General features: G+C 36.8%; 1 protein-coding gene across 4 annotated transcripts in view; it reads right to left on the bottom strand.

Annotated features, from left to right (window-relative positions):
• Nucleotides 1–791: 791 nt before the first annotated feature.
• Nucleotides 792–20,394, bottom strand: part of GPBP1 (GC-rich promoter binding protein 1) — a 29,409-nt gene continuing 9,806 nt past the window's right edge. For all 4 annotated transcript variants that reach the window (XM_060761511.2, XM_067464591.1, XM_060761510.2 and 1 more), the window contains 10 exons: nt 13,906–14,025; nt 8,755–8,878; nt 8,218–8,441; nt 6,369–6,435; nt 5,731–5,915; nt 5,205–5,342; nt 4,522–4,683; nt 3,832–4,025; nt 3,183–3,285; nt 792–1,673 (listed from right to left, as the gene is read on the bottom strand). In XM_060761511.2, the coding sequence (XP_060617494.1) occupies nt 1,515–1,673; nt 3,183–3,285; nt 3,832–4,025; nt 4,522–4,683; nt 5,205–5,342; nt 5,731–5,915; nt 6,369–6,435; nt 8,218–8,441; nt 8,755–8,878; nt 13,906–13,968 (1,419 nt within the window). In that variant the 5' untranslated portion in view covers nt 13,969–14,025 and the 3' untranslated portion in view covers nt 792–1,514. The remainder of the gene's footprint in view (nt 1,674–3,182; nt 3,286–3,831; nt 4,026–4,521; nt 4,684–5,204; nt 5,343–5,730; nt 5,916–6,368; nt 6,436–8,217; nt 8,442–8,754; nt 8,879–13,905; nt 14,026–20,394) is intronic.

Consider the following 20,394-nt stretch of genomic DNA (forward strand, 5'->3'; position numbering starts at 1 on the left):
TTATGTGTGAATCTGTATCTCTTTTAAGGGGTTGGTTTAACCTCCGTTTTGCTACTGAAACTGAATTACTGTCTTGTGAAATGATGCATGTCTATAAATTGGTCTCCAACCTCAACTGTTTGAAAAGCTCTGATCTAAATACTTATACAGGGTTGTCTGTAGCAAAATCCTGTTTGTTCCAAAGCAAAGTAAGGGTTTCTACAAACTATGCTTGTTCCCAATGTAAAGCAGATACTGGGATGGCATATAGGTAATGAATAGTAGGAAACTAGGCGTAAGATTCGGCTCTCTGTGTCTATACCATGCTTCTCAAACTGTGCTCCTCCAGGTGTTTTGGACCTCAGTTCCCAGAAATCTCAGCCAGCTTACCAGCTGTTAGGAGTTGTGGGAATTGAAGTCCAAAACATCAGGAGTACGGCTTGAGAAACTCTGGTCTATACTGATTCTACAACAGTTTTGTAGAATGAGGAACTACAGCATTATTGTGAACAAGGAATGCCTCTTTGAACTAGTACATGTGGTCATTGCCAAATTTCCTTTTCATTTTATATTCCATGAGATATTAAATAACATTTCAGATTGAACAGTGACATTGTTGCATAGTAGCAAAAATCAGTTATCAGGATTAATTCTCAGGAGAACGAAAGCAGTGAGCTTTGGTAAGGGGGTATATAAATGAGATACATACATGTATTCAGTGCAAAGTTTCGAGGTATTATTTAAAGACATTTTATTTCGCATGTGCTAGATGAGGGGAAAAAAATCAGAGAAATAAGCTCTCTGCATCTGAATAATTTATCAAAATAATGTTTATTTTCCCAAGAATCAGTGTCCATTTGTGGAGGATCCAGATTCCTGGGTCTTGCAGCATCCAAATAAAGCTTTTGATTTACACCATTTCTGTGAGTTTTGGAATTGAAGCAAATATTTCCATAATTATTGTAGTACAAACTGCTGGAGAATTACTGGTATGTTTCAAGAAGTGGAACAAATATAACAGTTCAGGAAATGGATGTTTTAGTGCACTTTTGCCATATTTAGCCAACATGCTATACTGTCTATTGTCGGTGCACAAAGTGAAAATTAGAGAATTCCACTGTAAAATAAACTGATTTCAGTAACAAACTGTATCAAGGTGCCCTTTTCTCCCTTAGACCTGCACAGTTTTAAGACAAAAACCTTGCCAAACATTACATAATCTTCTTTTATTATTAAATGAGAAAACCTCATTCTCTTACATTGTCACATTGCTAGTCAGAGAAATGCTGCAGTGATGAAGGAAGTCTATGTTGGAGCAAAGTCCTCATTTTCTACAACATCCATTTACAAAGGAATAGTCATGTTCAGAAACAGCTCATCAGCACATTCTGAGGTTCCTTCATGAGGAGTCCTGAAGAGTCTTCCTCCAATGAGGCATATCACTATGAAAAATTATAGTTCTCCCCTCTTCTGAACAATTCATTCTCAAACCGCACAAGATGCAAGATAGAAATCCGGAAGTTCTCAAGCAATCTTCACACATCATCATCGTCTGATGTGTCACTGCTGCTAGTCTCTGTGTCTTCGTTCTCAAGAGTTGGTTGGAAAGTGCTGTTTTTCCAGGGACTAAATTTGAAGTCACAGACGAGGCCATTTTTTAGAACACCATTTTTCCTAAGGCCATTCTTTTGTAGCTGAAATTTTAAAAACAAGAGTTAGCATTCTGAATGTGTTAGAACCAAACACATTTAATTTTTTTTACAAAGTGTTGATTATTTAACAAGCTAAGTGTTTTATACTTTATTTAGCAACCAAACTGCTTTTCCTTCCAACCATGACTTTGCACATAACAAGTCAGGAATTGACCCTAATGAAATTGAATCAATTTATTCCTCTTCCAGTCACAGAGAAATGGGACGGACAAGACTGTTTTGCTTCCTTTTGCTTACACATGTGTTCGTGCAAGCAGAAAGGTTGCAAACACCACTATACATAGCTTTTAAATGAGAAAGAAAAATAAGAGATTCAAGCACCTGGCTTTTACAACAATTAAATGGAATCTTTATTTTTATTATTTTTATTTTATTAATAATAATAATATCCCACTTTTTCCCTCCAAAAAAGAGACTCAAAGAGACTTACAGTAAAACTGATACAATACAATTTAAAACTCAAACAACATACAAAAATTAAAATTAAAGTTAAATATGTCACTTAATGGCAGAGGATTGGGCTGGATGGCCCTTGTGGACTTTTCCAACTCAATGATCTATGATAGTCATATGTGCATGAAATTCATTTTTCCCATTTCATTCTTTTCCTTCATTCATTCGGAGGCACAGAACGGCAAGGCCCCTCCCTGTATGAAAATAAACTCGACACAAAAGAAGGCAGGAGCGGGTACCGGCTCCATATCTGCTTTTCAGCATCACAGTTATAGAGGAGATAAGAGAGATTGTGCTCAGGGTGAAAACTAGTCAACTCCGTCACCATTTCTCGCTGCCGTTTCCCCCTTGACTCCAAGGAAAGTGTGTGTGGCGTGGCAGGCCAAAACACCCGCAGCTACCAAGGCCTGCAGCTGAGCGCCTTTCTGGGCCTCCATGGTTGCGGAACATGGCCGCCGGCAAATGCAATGATGGGCAAACCCCAGCAAGCTACCAGGGAACATGGCGCGTCCCAGCCACGCACCAAGGATCTTACGATGGGTCCACCTCTAGCTCTGATGAAGAAACCTTAGCAGTGGTGCAAGGTAGAATTTCCGACTGAAGGGGTAAACGGTAGAAAGAAATGGCGGCAGAGCCGAGTAGTTTTTCACCCTGAGCTCAATACCTCTTCTCTCCTCTATTTCTGTCTCGAGGCGTCTCCAACCCCAACCAGGGAGCCTTTCAACTCCCCATATGAAGGAGAGAAAAACCCCAATAAAAAGCCTTCTTAAACCGCACTCTGGGGAAGGGGTGCCTGAGTGGGGAAGCCCCCCCCCCCCCCAAAATGGGCCGAAAGAAAATGGATATTTTGGGACTGAAAAGCAAAAACAGATATCTGCCCTCTCCATTTCGGAAGGCTCTGTAAAAACAGATCGAAGTCCCCACAGAAAGCCAGAACATGAAATAGATCAAGCTTTACCCCAAATGCACAAGACTAATCTATGATTCTCTACCAAGATCAAAATAACACACACATGTTGTGGTAGGTTTGTATCTCACCTGCTCACTAATAACCTGAAATTCCCTCATTTCATCCTCAGTTAGTGGAGCACATGTTTCATCGTTTTCACTGTCTTCCTGCCAACCCATTTCTTTTAATAATCTGTATTTGAAAGAGAAATGTTTTTCTTTGTCAACATATTTCTAAAAATGTCAGCAAGTAATAAAATGTGTTATCCCTGAAAGAGGCTATTTCAGTCACTGAAGGAAGCTGAAGTCTATAGTACCTGGAAGACACCTGACAGAAACCACTTTCCAACATACTATTCCTTCTTTTCCATTTCTTGGCACCATTCTCATCCACAAACATCAAAATTCTACTTTCTACCAGTAGCATCTAAACTAAGGATTGGATACAACTGAGTTTTCTCCTTTATACAAATAAAAAAGCAGGTCTGTTTTCAGCTATAAATATATTGAAATCTTCTGAATATTCCAGTGAGAGATGTAAAATTTTAAAGCAAAATGACAGTGGTACTATATATGGGAAAACAACAAAATCCTACATATCAATTCATTGCACCATTTTGAGAGCCCTGATGGGACTGTCAGGTAATAGATAAATTCTTTACATACATTAATACATCTTTATTCCAGCAAGATAATTTTTAAAAGGCAAAAACTATTTCAACTATTCCAAAATACATACCGATGCTCTGCTTCAAGTGAGCTTGAAAGGACATCGGTCTGAGGAAATGTTGAAGATCGGATGATCTGCTGAGATATCATTGCAGCATTTCTATTCTCTTGGGAAATTTCATTTTCAAAATTTCGGTTTATATCCCTCTCTTGATGACCATTGTTGCTGTTATGTAAATTAAATTCGTCATCGTCATCATCTTCCTGTTAAAGAAGTAGCATATCTGAGTAAATTCCAAACAAGATATAGACATATTTTTTTAATGTGTGTAGAAATGATGTTAAAGAAGTAGCATATCTATGTACTGAATTTTGCTAGAAAATAACATAAGTAACTCCTGCTGGATCAGAACAGAAGCCCATCTAGTACAGCATCCCTTTTCCCACCATTCTGCTTAGACACCTATGAGAAGAAGGATATGAGGTCTTTCCTTGCTATTACTCAGACATAATGCCTCTGTAATAAGACGTAATATATAGCAATCAGGACTAGCTAAGAAAATTGTTTTAGGACTATAAAAGAACAAATATCTGTATGTGGTACAGCACTGGCTGAAAATTCAACTGCCTAAGCTAAATCTGATAAGCATAATAAAACCCTAGAAACAATAGTTCCACCTTGAGTTTCTTTGAGCAAGACATGAGACAAAAATACGCCAGTAATAAAAACGAAACTCCTTTGTGCAAAGTACCCAAATACCTTCTCTTGCTCTACACAATTCTCATCTTGTTCCTCTTCCACTCGATCACGTTTCAGGGTCTTCAAAAATTCACTCTTCTTATCAGTACGCATTCGTGTCAATTTGGTTAAGCGAGGCTGGCCAAGTTTATCAACAGGGGATGAAGAATTGGACCGATTGCACTAAGAAAAAAAGAAAATGTACAGGCAATCCCTTCGTTACAAATATCCAACTTACAAATGTTTCATAGTTTAGAACAGGGCTGAGACAACAGGAAGTGAGAGAAATCTACTCCTAAGAAGGGGATCAATTTTTGAAAGAGTTATCATGGGGAAAAGGTGTCTCCACTGAAGTTTTATTACCAAGCCTTGTTTCAACAAGCCCCATTTTTCAAAATCCAATTATCATAGGAACAGAAAGTGAATGGACAGCACAGATAGCAAAACACACACCACAGGGGTGTGAACTCTTCCCTATGCCATCTAAAGTGAAAAATTGAGAACAAACATACAGAATCTATCTTGTTCATAACTTGGGGTCTGCCTGTACACTAAAATGCAGAACATTTGTCTTTAAGGGAATTTTTCACTTTTTTCAACTAGCCATGCTCTTGTCTTATTCTAACAATAGTGTCAGATTTCTATTTTATTTCCAAACTTAAGACACCCAATAAGAAATGGGAAAGACCCAAAATTTATGATACCTCTTTCACTGAACTCTGCGATCCAACAGCCTTGGAAGTAGATTTGAAAGCACTAAAGTTTCCAGTACCATAAGGAGATTCATGAGGAAATGGAAGCCCCAGTTTGTTTTCTTTTGTTTGGCTTTTCCACTGAGTAGTCTAAATAAAATAGAAAATAATATTTTTAATTTAATAAAAAACTATTAACCAGTTTGCTACATTAATAGTACTAACAATAACCTGAACATTTATCATATGCCATTTATCAACACAACCCTACAGTCTGATTTGTTTTACAAAGAAAAAAAATGAGGAGCAGTTCCCAGTCCGAAGCATTAACAATACCAATTTTGACAAATTAAAACAAAATCAAAGATGGGAGACAAGAGACACTCCATTAACAATGGATAAACATGATCTAATGTCCATATCAGTTCCATATACAACGTTGGAAGTAACTTTTTCACTTTCAAAGAACGTGAAAAAACTGGAAGAAGGAAAAAATATGAAATTCCCACTGCCCAGATACACTACTTTCAGGATTTACCTTTGCTGGTGGAATAGCAGGTTTAGGGACTAAACCCTTATACACACTTGCACCAGTTCCATTCTTGACTGACTGTGAATGAACATTTCCTCCCACAGGGAAGCCAGATATCTGTAAATCTTTCGTACTGCCCTTTTTAATAACCAGCATTCGTGGAGATCTAGATTTAGGATTCAGAGGATACTCTGTAAAAAAAAAAAGTCATTTAATTTTAGACTGCATAGCTAAATCCATGTCAGAAATAAAACACTTAAGAATCAAATGACAAGGCTCCCTTGAACACTTTGCCAATCAAATCAAGCATTTGTAGCAGTATATGGCAACTGAACAGTATCAATTATGAAAAACAAATATAGAGAAAATCAAGCTAAACATCGCAAATAACTGTATAGTAAAACATCAAATTAAAAAAATCACCACAAAACAAAGTAACAAATGTTGCTTCTGAAGCATTTGATTAAATGAACACTCAAAGTTCTGCATGTGAAATATTATCCAGCTTTAATACTAAAATGTCATCATAAACAAAAAACCAGGAAACCAATAATAGAAAAAATGTATTATTAGGAAAGAGAAGTAATGCTCTTGTATTATTACTCCCATTCACAACAAAATAGTATTCAAAAATGTGCTCTTACCCCAAACACCTGCAGCTAATGATTTATTCTGGTTTGGTTCTCTCTCATATTCAGGGTTGAGGGATGGCTAAAAAGAGATCAACATGGTAAATCATTTGATTACTTTAGGATCTGCAAAAAAACACCTAAAGTTTAAAACCCAACATGTCAAACAATAAAACCGATTTGCTGAGACACTTCACAGAAGTTGTGTGAGAACCAAGAGGAAGAAATCATTTCCTACAGAGAAGAGCTGAAGAGAGAAATCTGTCATCTCCCTCAAGACATCCTTTTACATCAATGATGCTTCCACAGTGTTCTGCCTCCTGTAATACTGTTATTGCTGTTTGTTACCAAACTGACTACAAGTTCATGGCAATCCCTAAGTCTTTGATGCTTCTACTTTCCACAAAGGCGAACCATACATTTGGACAACAGACATTTCTTGAGAATGTCTATGTTCCCTCTGCCTAAGAAAGGGGCAACTACCTTCGAACAGATCAGAGACAGCTTAGATCTAAAGAGATCCTTCTTTTCTCTTTTGAAATCTTGTTACCTATTGTTTACTGCCCTTTGTCCCTAGTCCCCACACGGCCAAGAAGAGTGGCCTTTACCTGCATCATATCCCTCCAGACCATCTTAACTGACAACAAAAGTTTTATCTGAGATAAAACATAGGCCTTTTCTACTTTTGTATTTTTTTACATTTTTGTCTAATGCAAAAGTTTGTTAAACTTCAAAAGCTTACATGATGCATTTTCTCACTCACCCTCACTACTGTGGCTGCCCAATACCTGTTTGGCACATTTAGTCTGTCTTTTCCGGAAAAGCCTATCTGATAGCAGCAGTGCTATTATTGTTACAGCCTCTTGTCCTAAAGTAGCAAGGAATCCCTTGACCACAGAAAAGTAGTGCCAAGTGGTGCCTTTTTATAGGCTACCAAACACACACAAAAATCTAGAGATTTGAAAGATTGATATTTACACAACAAAAATGCAACAATCTCATCCAATTGTGTTTATTGTTGAGTGATCCTGGAAAAGCATGTTGACCTGACATTTATCAAATAATCCTAGCTGGATGACAGAGAGGGCATAAATCTGCCCTAGTTATTTTCACTCCTCCTGTATGAATCTGCTAACTTATTTTCCTTTCAATAGCCTTCCATTGGGTGATCACATTTTTTTTTCTTTTGGGTAGCTTTTGGATCATACAATAATTATGCCTTTTAAAAACTATCTTACATTTGAATTCGTTTTGGTGGTTATTTGGTTTTGCTGTGATTTTAATATTCTATGTTGTCATCAATCAATTTTTAAAATTATCAAACTATTTTTTAACTTAGGGCTAAAATTATGTTACATCACATAGCTTTTATATACAAGATTTTTCTTTCAAATAGCCAGCACAGATGCACTGATCTGAATTCTGATTAAAGGATACATAGGCCACAACCACATCAAAAGACAAAACTATGGCAGACATACTATGTAATTGCCACCAGAGTTCTTATATGGAGGATTTTTGTGAAACTTGAGTTATGTACACCAAATGGGAACAACATGGTTAATGTAACATGAAGCTTAGCTTTATATTCTTAACCATCTTGGGTATACAGAGGAATGACAGCATAAAAATTAAATGAACACTGGTAAGGCCCTAAACATCCATTCAAGATTTCTTTTAAAAATGTCTGATATCAACAAGCATTAACATTATGTTAAAGTTCATTCTCACATGAATACTTCTACACTTCTACACATGGAAGAAAGAACATTAGCAAAGCCCAACTGCAACCTCTTATTCAAGTTAAACTCAAGTGGTAAACTGTTCGCATCTGAAAGTCTTGAGTATACAGTGACAAACTTACAAAGTCTTCAGCTTCAAATTGTTTGGGCCTTTCCTTATCTTCTTTTCTCAGAATCTCACATTCAGTTGCATTGCTTTCATGTAAACCTTGGCTTTTCCCAGACTGAAAGCTGCTGGTACGAGCACGTGAACCTCCACTATGATATCCTGTTCTGTGGTTTGTATTTTCAGTGCCGTTTCTACCTTGGGAACGCCAGCTATTTCTCTCTTTTCTTCCTAAATGCCCTTGAATCATAAAAGGTTAAACACAAAGTTACAAACAATTTCAAATGTATTTTACTTTGTAAGAATACTATAACACACAAAACACAAAAACAAACAGGGTACTCTCATTTACCAAAAACTAGTTCTACAGCTGAGCAAAATAGATTAAGATGCATATAGTGAAGTATTCAAAATGCTTACACAATGACTGGGAACTAATGGGTTAAAACATGGGTACTTGAAACATAATTTAAGCAAAATTATAAATTCTTAAAAGTCTAAAATCAAATTAAAATAAGCCAACACCTTATGCGGAGACTAAATGCATACAAACCTCCATTTGAACGGCCACTACTAGGATCAAATCCATCAGAAGAGTTGTGCCGTCTACGATTAACTTCGTAACGATTCTCTGTCCATGAAAAGCTTTCGGAATGCTTCTCAAAATTCAGCGATGACTAAATAGGAACACAAACCTTAAGTGAGGCAACTCTAGTCAATCATCAATTTATAAGACATGAATGCAAAATTGTAAACAAAGAGAGAGAGAAACCTGATGCCCTTGTCAAAATTTTCTCAAATTCCACAAACCTCTTTTTAAAGAAAACAAATCCTGATCAAAAGGAAATTGGTGGAGAAGATCTGACCATAAATTGCCTACAATTCTCATTATCCATCACCACTGGCTGACTAGAGCTGGTATTAACTATTTTAACAACACATGGAGAATGATGTATTCCCCATTACTTGATTAATTAAAATAACCATTCACTTATAAATACATTTTTGGGAATTCAATAGGGCATAAGCAAACATAGGAACTACTAGAAACAAGCCTACTGTTTGTTTATGGAGTAATTTATACATGTAGGCTGACCATAAAGCAGTGTGCATATAACAGAACTTCACATTAATACATAACAAATTAGCAACAGTGGATCCCAAAACCTAATATGAAGAAAAAATCTTCCCACAGCAACACAATTTTGCTCAACTATCAAACAGCTATAAGGCATGCCTAGCAGTCCTCCCAAAGCTGCTAGCATACAATTCCAAGCTGACCTAACCAGTTAATAGCTACAGCTGAACAGCATTTTGAAGTTTGCACAATTCCCAACCTTTCTATAAAATGGCATTAGACTAGTATCATAGAGAAAAAGACCCTGACCAACAGAACCTCACTTCTGAAGGTGGTGAGATAAAACAGCAGGGCTCTTTGATAACTGAAGCTAGAAGTCTGAGAGACTTATTTGAAATAACCTGGCCTCAAAACACAAATGCATCAAAGGTAACAACTAGTAGTTGAAAATGAACTCAGAATCAAACTAGAAGCCACTACCAGTTCAACAGCAATTGGACTGCACTGGTTATGGTATTGGTTTTTCCTATGCATACTAATCACACTGTCTAACTATTTAGCAGACTGAGTCACCTGCAGTGATTCCTATATTTCACACTCATATTGACTTTTCTTTGGAAAATACCTTGTGTAGCCGCTCCAGGCAATTGAAGGGCCACTATAATTTAGATGCGCATTTTCCAAGATTGTTCCCTGTGTGCAACCATGCACTCCACCTTTTTGGCACATGGTGGAGCTAGAGTTCTATTAAACTTGATAATGTGTCAACTAAAGTGAGTTGTTAAAACTTTCCTTGATTTTCAAGGCATTATTCATTTCTCCACTATTGTAAGATGGAAAGTACTAGGCCCAGTATTCTTCCACATCTTTATTAATAACTTAGATGAAGGTTTAGAGGGCATACTTATCAAGTTTGCAGATGACACCAAATCAGGATAGTTAATATACCAGAGGACAGGATCAGAATTCAAAACTACTGTAACAGATTAGAGAGCTGGGCCAAAAGTATCAAAATGCATTTTAACAAGGACAAATGTAAGATATTATACTTAGACAGAAAAATGAAATACAAAGATACAGAATGGGTGATGCCTGGCTCAACAAGTCCATGTGAAAAAGATCTTGGGGTATTCGTAGACAACAAGTTAAACATGAACCAACAGTGTGCTGCAACAGCTAAAAAAGCCAATAGAATTTTGGACTGCATCAAGAAGGGGTATAGTGTCTAGATCGAGGGAAGTCATGGTGCCTCTCTATTCTGCTTTGGTTAGACCTCACCTGCAATACAGTGTCCAATTCTGGGCACCACAGTTTAAAAGAGATATTGACAAGCTGGAAGCTGTCCAGAGGAGAGGGCAACTAAAATGATCAAAGGTCTGGAGACCATGTCTTATGAGGAGCTGGGCATGTTTAGCTGCAGAAGAGAAAGTTGAGAGGAGACATGATAGACATGTTATCATAAGGAAGAGGAAGCAGGAAACTCGGACTCAGAGCAATGGTTTCAAATTGCAGGAATGGAGATTCCACCTGAACATTAGAAACAACTTCATGACTGTAAGACCTGTTCAGCAGTGGAACTCTCTGCCTTGGAGTGTGATGGAAGCTCCTTCCTTGGAAGCTTTTAAACAGAGGCTGGATGGCTGTCAGGGGTACTTGATGTGCTTTTCCTGTATGGCAAGGGGTTGGACTAGATGGCCCATGTGGTCTCTTCCAACTCTTATTATTTTATGATTTCATGAAAGCAATATACCCTATTGCTTCAGTTCTAAGACACACTTTTCTCCTCATATAAACATCTTTAAAAATAGGGTATATTTTAGATTAACAGGTCCTTTATTTATATAAAAGTAAAGCTTTTCTCTCTTTCCCAGTATAGAGACTCAAGATGAAAGCACAAAGACTGCATTACCAATAGATTTATGCAATAAAGGAAGCCACAGTGCAGAGTTTGCAAAATAGTAGTAATTCCTAAGTGCTTATTTAGTCTAGACCCAATTACTAAGTAAGGAGGAAAAAAATTGTCTAGAGAAGCCATGCAAAAAATTATTGAAATACTAAGGTAAACTTGAACCAAGAATGCATGGCAACCTGATTTAATTCATTACAGAATTATATTACAGTAACAATGGAAATTTAATTCCAAGAACTTTGTGGTTCTGCAACTGCAACTTGCTCTTCTCTTTCCTCAAGAAACCCTTATGGAATCCTTTTTTTTCATCAGCCCCCTACCTGAATAATCTTAATATAGTAAAACCCTTTTCGACAAGGGTGAGATTCTGTGTTCCTGGGAGTCAAGAGGCTATGTTGATGGTAGCAGTACTTAAGGGAAGGATTTCTCATGTAAGACAGGCTTTTGCTAAGAAGCCACAGTAAATTATTATTATTATTACATTTATTATATTATTATTATTATTATTATTATTATTATTATTGGAAGGATTTGTAAGCACATTTACACTGAAGAAGGCTAGAATAATGATTTAATCAGAGTTGGACAGTCTTATCTTAATTTATAGTTTTATGTAAATATTTAAACAATTAACCTACTAATGCCTCAATTAATGTAATGTTATTGGTATCTATTTTTATTTTTGAAATTTACCAGTAGCTGCTACATTTCCCACCCTTGGCTTATACTCTAGTCAATAAGTTTTCCCAGTTTTCTGTGATAAAATTAGGTGCCTCAGCTTATATTCAGGTCAGCTTATACTCAAGTATATACAGTAGATCACTGTTACAATAAAACATTAACACTAACTGTAAAAAAGATTTAATACATTCATATGCCATAATTCTATTACCATTTTTACAAAGAAATCAAGATGTCACACACACAACCTCTCTATTTCTATCCTCACAACTATTTCGAGCATGTTTATGAGCTTTTTTTTGACTAAATGAGTATTTCAATCTGGGTTGTTCTGATCTTAGACCTACACCCTTGACACTAATGATAACTTATTATTGTTTAAAGATGTTTGTAGTTACAACCATCAGCCACTGGGAGTAGCACTGCTTTAGTAACCTTACTATTGCGAGGTTAATAGGATAGTGCTTTTCCTCAGTCACTTTTAACAGCAATAATGTAGCATGTTAAATATACAGTTACATTTTTAAAAACAATATTTGACAACAGTTTAATAATGAACAGGCAACTGCCAAATCCATCTTATTTAAATAGTATCACTACAGGCAGTCTCCAAGTTACAAACATCCGATTTACAAACGATAGTGAAGAACGAGGATGAGACAACAGGAAGTGAGAGAAACCTACCTCTAGGAAGGGAAATTCACTCCTGAAAGAGAAGATGTGGAAAAGGTGTTTCCACTGAAGCTTTCTCACTAATCCTTGTTTCCACAAGCCAAATTTTTCAAAATTCAGTGATCACAAGGATAGAGAGGGGAAATCTTCTGAACAGGAGCACAGAGAGCAAAGCAAACACCACAGGGGTGTTAACCTTTCCCTACACTATCTAAAGCTTTTATATAGTACAATACAATACAATACAGCCGGCTATTAGGAATTGTGGGAGTTGAAGTCCAAAACACCTGGAGGGCTAAAGTTTGCCCATGCCTGCTGTGCATGCTTTAGCATGTTTGTTTATGTTCAATTCACCCTTCCTACTTTAAAACATGTTTATTGTAATGAGCATACCTTAAATATCTAATTTTAAAGAAAAAAACTCTAAAAATCCATGACCAAAAAAATCCCCAAACTTTTTAATTAAAATTAGTTTCTAATAGTTATAGGCATATTCAGTTAACAAAGTCTACAACAAAGAAACTCCTTTTTACAAAGACTTTTTACACTCACAAAGCCCCCCTTATCTGCCTTGTCAGTCTCTCGCTGGAATTTTCTTAGCACCAACAACACTTGACGCTGCTGAAGAAAACTGAAGACACAGACTTCCACATTGTTCTTTGCTGACCATGCAGGAACAACAAGGCAGAGATAAAACAGTAAGGTACACAAGCCTACCTTACGAACCACCCTCAGCATTTTCTAAAGCAAATACACAGGTGATCTATATAGTTAGCCATCAAAATTGAAATGATAAAAAGTCACTCCTGCACACATTTTAGAAATCTTCAAGTGGCCTCTAGGGTACATTTACACTGCAGAATTAATGAAGTTTGACACAACTTTAATTGTCATGGATCAATAGTATGGAATCATAGAAACTGTAGTTTTATAAGGTTTCCACAAGCCAAATTTTTCAGCCATCTCTGCCAAGAGTCCTGGTATCTTGTCAAACTACAAATCCAAAGATTCCACAGCATTGAGCCATGGCAATAAAAGTGGTATCAAACTACATTAGTTCTGCACTGTCAATGCAGTCCTAGGAGGTTTAAAATATTTGTATTTCCCCATGCAAGGCTCAGTCAATCTGGTTGTTTCATTTCATATGTGTTTAAAAATACAAAGGGTTTGTGTGTTTGTGTGTGTGGTTTAGGAACATATACAGATTCTTTCTATGGCATTTTTGCCTATGGTAACAGTTTTTCTGCTAAAGTAATGCTCATTAAATGAGGTATACCTGCATTACCAAGAATTTAATGGTTAAATAACTGATGAGAAGTAAATGGCAAGTAGTTTCTGGTACTTGGCATACAATAAGAACACACCTTTGATGTTGATGGTGGAGTAGGAAAATTAAGCCAGGCTGGAGCAAAGTCATGCTGCGCCATTTAGGTCCAATCTCTCCAAACCAGTGAAATAAGGCTTCAACACCTCATGACAAATACCTGTTAGGAAAATATTACATAACATTATGTAAGATAAATATTTATATCTTCTTCTTTTATTTCAGTGGCACACAAGACAATTAAGAAGTGAAAAGAACTACAATAAATTTCAATAATCACTGCTAAAACAAAACATGAACCCACAAGCTTTTCAACAAGTACTATAAATGGGCTGTCACAAAAATGTCCATTTGCCCTGGTAAAACAGAAACAAACTGGGAGCTTCCAAAAATATTAAAACAATACTGATTTTAATATCCAAGTTGCTGTGGATATACTGTTATATTTATTTATATCCTGAATTTTTCCCAAGGTTATTTATCATATTTGCCTACTTAAAAATCCCCACATCTTCATAAGAGGGGAGTGTTAGGATAACCTAATCTTATGCCCTGTATGGAGGATTCAATGAAAGAATCACATTATGAAAATGAAAAAATCCCAAAATTTTGCTTAAGTCTTCAACACATATTGTGCACATAAAATATATCGGACACAACACATATTAGAATTAAGAATATATGCAATTTGATGAATTCAGCCAGACTAATACCAAATCAGCAAGGACTGGGCCATGTGAATGACAGACTAACGTTAAATATAAACATCCTGCTCACAATTAAAGTTAATTTGGTATAGTGGTTTCAGCATTGGACTAAGATTGTCTGGACCAGGCTTTGGATTTCTGCTTATCAAGGAATCTCACTGGGTGACCTTGAGCAAGACGCACTCTCTCAGCCTAAGAGGCAGACAAAGGCAACCCTCCTTCCAAACACTTTTTGGAGAGAAAGGACTTAAGGAACACAAGAACACTAGATGAGAAATCCTGGCAGTACTAGAATAACTAAAAACAATTTTTCAAAGAAAAAAATTCAATGATGTATTCTAATAAAAACCTTTGATTTTTAGCCTTACGTTCACAATCTTTGAGGCTTGCAACTTAATATAAGCTGTCTAGACTTGGGGGTCTCTCGTTCCAAGGATCACCATAAGCTGAAGCTGATTTGATGACAGTTAACAATAAAAAGACATCAAAACTACTCCCTTCTAACATTCAAAATTTATGGTGAACATCTTCCATGAACACAGGAACAGTGCCTCTATTACAAAAAAAACTGTTTTAAGATATATCTTAAACAGTATTCATACTAATTTCTTTGAACACTGATTGCCTCTAAGCCCATGCCATAACTACTGTTTTGGCCCATGAAAGAGGAAACAGGTCCAACAAACAGAAAGTTTGGGTTTCCAAAATGCACACATGTATTTCTTTGAATTTTGTAAGACGTTATCAAATATGTGTACGAGGGAAAAAACAGAGCAGATAATAATTCAGCATTCAAATTGGATTGTAGGGTTTTTGATATATAACAAACCTAACAAGAAAACAAATGTGTCATTTTAAGAGGAAAAGTAGTCATACAGACAATGCATTTTCAGGAATGATCTGAAATCAAAAATTCTGGGTAGACATTCATATACCAACATAGATGACCAGTCCAAAATTAGATTTTATTAAAAGACTGAATAGTACCAATAAGTTGCTTTCATAGGAACAAGAAAATCTCAAACCAAAACCAATGAACCGATAAACTAATACTATCTCTCATGCAAATCTCTTTTCCAATAATAAAAAACAATTAGGGACAATAATTTGGATACTGTCACTGCCTATAAGTTGGCTACTGACATTTTATCAAACCTTGAGAGTAAAAGTAAAAAAAGATTATGTTGAGTCCATAAAGGCCTTGGACAGAACATGTCACAAACAGGCCTTTTCTCTTGTTTCACAATGATCCAAACTCTGCTTTGAGAAAATCTCAATTAGTATTAGCAGACTCCTGACAGAAATTCACATAAGGCATATGAGCAGCACTTTGAATATTCCCAGAAATACAGTAGCAGTGGTGCTGGGACAGAATCGCTCCTGGGATGTCCCACCATCCCTGGTTGCTGCATGTTATACTAGCTGTATTTTCAAAAGCAATCTTACAAATAATGCACTGCTGTAAATTAACACTGAGCCTATCAAAGGACAAGGTAATTATCCCAGATAATACTACTTTAGACACAGGAGCCACACACCAGAGTGGAATAATCTTTATTTATTTATTTGCTTCATTTATACCCTACCTTTCTCACCCCCTGTAGGGGGACTCAAGGCGGTTTACAATAATAATAAAACTTATTAATAATAATAAAAATAAAGATACCATGTTATTCCACTGAGTTTGCTTGTGATTCAAGCGACAAGAATGGATCCAATAGGCCATCCAAACCACAAAATGTCTCCTTCAAAAATGTAAGCTTGTATGAAATAGACTGAACAAGTCTGATAAAATCAAAATAATAATTCACTAGCACACAAATTTCTACTGGATTAAGCTTGTTTACTGGTCCTCATATTCACTGTCATGACCAAACATCAATTTAGCACATCCACTGCCTCACCTGAAGATGAAAAGGAGAACTAGATCTGTGGTGCCAGAGGTATACTGAGAAGGCACTGCAAAACTCTGCATCACCCTACTCAACAGTTTAATGTAGATGTTAAATATAAAAGGGAAAAATTCTTGATTCCTGCAGAATCCCCAACTGAAGAGCCAAGCACAATCCTTCAAATTACACATCCTGGAGTTGACCATCCAAGAAAATAAAGAACCACTGCTCTTCGTAAATAAACTGAAGGCATTAAAGTGTTTAAATTTGCAAGCACTACATGGGGAAGGGAGATGAACCAAAGACATGTGATGTCTGGTAGATGTCTGAATCTACTTTTTATCCAGGTGTTCTGCCACTTTTATGGATTTTGTCTTTACTTAATAGATTTACATGGCATACTTGAAGCACAGATTTGAGGACAGTTCTTAAAAACAAAATAATATAAAACTTATGAGTCAAGATTAAATAGGTAAAATAGCAATATATTTAAACCTGCAAAACAAATCCACTGGTATCAAATGGATGGCACATTTGGTGCAAGGCAACTTTAATTAGGAAGAAAACTCTACAGGTTGCTACAGCATAGGTGACCCACTCCTATGATTTCCAATCACATTGCCTCCCATGGCTGATACACCAAAAGAAACCTGCTGAAAATATAGTGGTGATTAATAGGTAGGTAAAGGTAGTCCCCTGACATTAAGTCCAGTCATGTCTGACTCTGGGGTGTGGTGCTCATCTCCATTTCTAAGCCGAAGAGCCAGCGTTGTCTGTAGACACCTCCAAGGTCATGTGGCCGGCATGACTGCATGGAGCGCCGTTACCTTCCCGCCGGAGCGATACCTATTGATCTACTCACATTTGCATGTTTTCGAACTGCTAGGTTGGCAGAAGCTAGGGCTGACAGCGGAAGCTCACGCCGCTCCCCGGAATCGAACCTGCGACCTTTCGATCAACAAGCTCAGCAGCTCAGTGCTTTAACCCACTGCGCCACCGGGGGCTCCATGATTAATAACAACTTTACAAAGCCAGGAAATTATGACAATTAAAGGCATTCAAGCTACATTTCCAGAGACAATGACAGCACAGTTGGCCTTTCACGTTTGTGGTTTTGACTTTTGTGGATTTGATTATTTACTGATTTGATTTAAAATGTTCCTTTTAGGAATCTCTATGTCATCCAGTGTGATTTCATACTAAAGTTTACTACAGAGCTGTGCTGGAGGACGTGGAAATTGCTAGAGGTGTTCTCTCGGGTTAAAAAATATTTTTAAGATATAAGTGTATTTGTTGAGATTTATATAATAGCAATCTATAAGAAACACAATAAAAATTTCTCCCCCTCCTGGGGGTCCTGTGCCCCTAATCCCAGAAAAAGTGGAGAGCTGACAGTACTTCAACTAACTATGGCACTACCAGTTTCTGTGTACTACAGGATACCACATTGTATCTATCATTGATGCAACAAAAACATCTTCCGAATAGCAAACATTTGACAGGTTAATCAAGACTTAAGCTGGAATTCTCATAATCTAGGGATCTGCAGGAACTCTGAGTTGTCATATATAAATTTGATTCCTGGTTTGTTGTGCTGTGCTGTGCGCACATTTTGTAAACTTTTGTTTTTGGCCATAAGCATAATCACTAAAATATTCCCCATTAAAGCCTCATATGACTAGAAGCAATGATAGCCTGTGAGGCTAGCACAAAAATAAAATAACCTATACCTTGCCAATTCATTCCTTTTAGCAATGTTTCCTTTTGTTTTGCCTTGACAGAATTCCAGCTACAAACAAAAACTGAAAGGTTCCCCCAACTGGCAAATCACAAAGACTTACAATTATGAAATAAAATAGAACAGTGCACTTTCATGGGAAAATTAAGTGTCTACCCTATATTCATGTATAAGTCTAGAAATTTTAGTGATGACACCGATATATTTCTTCATGCCTTCAAAAACAGCTTTAGTTAAGGATGTTGTGTCTCCTCTGAATGAATGCCTGGAGGAGGTAATGGCTGAATGAAGAAACAAAATCAAACTGAATCCAGTTCTGGATGGGGTTACACTCTGCCTGAAAGACTGTGTCTGCAGCTTGCGAGTGCTCCTGGATCCACCTCTCCAAATGTTAGCCCAGATTGCTGCAACCATCAGGAGTGCTTACTAACACATTACTGCACCCCTTCCTAGAATCTGAGGACCTGAAACTGGTAGTGCATTGCTGGTAACTTCAAGGTTGGACTTTTGCAATTTACTTTCCATTGCATTGGGAGAGCTTTGCATCAAGTTCGGAAACTTCAATTTGTTCAAAACACAGCAGACAAAACTAGTTACAGAACCATCCAGGGGTGAGCATGTTACACCTATACTACAGTCACTCCACTGGTTGCCAATTAGTTTCAGGGCAAAGTACAGTACAATGTGTTGGTTTTGACCTTTAAAGTCCTACATGGTTTTGGTCTAGGCTACCTACGGGATCACCTTTTCCCATATATCCACCCAGGTCATCTAGGGGGCTAAATCAGCTGTCAGAATTTAAGAACAACTCAAAACCTATCTCTTCCAACAGCCCACCCAGTCATTTTTAACTTGTGAATTTAACCTACATTTTATCGGCAAACTGTAAACGGCATTTTTCCTGAGAGTATTTATTATATGTACTTTAATATGATTTCAGGTAACATGATTTTAAATAGAATTTTAAAGTATGATTTGTTGGTTTTTAATGATCATGTTAATATATATTTTACTATATATGTATGTTTATATTGCATCAAATCATTGCCTATACATGTAAGCCACCTTGAGTCCCCTATCGGGTTGAGAAAGGTAGGATATAAATAGGGTAAATCATGGATCCTCAAACTTTTTAAACAGAGAGCCAGGTCACAGTCCCTCAAACTGTTGGAGGGCCGAATTATAATTTGAAAAAAACATTAATGAATTCCTATGCACACTGCACATATCATATTTGTAGTGCAAAAACACTTAAAATCAGTACAATAATTAAAATGAAGAACTATTTTAACAAATATAAATGTATTAGTCTTAATAATTAAGCATGGGCCTGCTTTTGGCTGATGAGATAGGATTGTTGTTGTGTGCTTTCAAGTAGTTTCAGACTTAGGTTGCCCCTGAGCAAGGGCTGGATAAATGACCTTGGAGGACCGTATCTGGCCCTCAGGCCTTAGTTTGAGGACTCCTGGGGTAAATAAATTAAACAAAATAGTACTTTGTTTTGCCTCACTGTTTTAACCATATTTACACTGCCTCGAGTTACAATAAGAGACAGGCAATAAATAAATAAATTATTATTATTATTATTATTATTATTATTATAAATTGTTGTCAAAAATTCAACCCAGAACAACTGGGTCAATTTATTCATGGGTCAACCTGAATATAGTACCCCGCCTCTTATCAAAATAGGAGCCCCTCCCTTTTCTGAATATAGTGGAGAAAAAGACAAGAGGTTAGTCCATCTTGGTGAGTATCTAAAAGAACAACTGAGCCCCTCTACTTTCTCCGCCATGTTGCCATTTCTGTTTTTTTTTTTTTTTTTTTTTTTTTTTTTTTTAATGTCTGGATGAAAAAATGGCAGTAGTGTGCAGTAGCGGCCAGGGGCGACTGGCCCTCTGAGTCAGCATCGGTGCTTTCTCTCTTAGCAGAATGACTCTCGACTTATCCTCAGATCATATCAAAATACATAATTTTGGCCCCCAAACCTGCCCTCAGCTTATACATGAGTATATACAGTACACTGTGAATGACTTGAAGGCACATCTTCATCTTCCTTCCCCACATCTATAGTAGTATTGACTAAAATGGAACCCCATTCTTTCCCAATGAAAGCTTTCTTGGTCTGCTTATTGCAGACAACACAACCCCAGAAGGTGTTTCTTCAACCCTTTTTCCCCATCCTTCCAGTG

The sequence above is a fragment of the Anolis sagrei genome, chromosome 2 (genome assembly GCF_037176765.1).
Source record: "Anolis sagrei isolate rAnoSag1 chromosome 2, rAnoSag1.mat, whole genome shotgun sequence".
NCBI lineage: Eukaryota > Metazoa > Chordata > Lepidosauria > Squamata > Dactyloidae > Anolis > Anolis sagrei.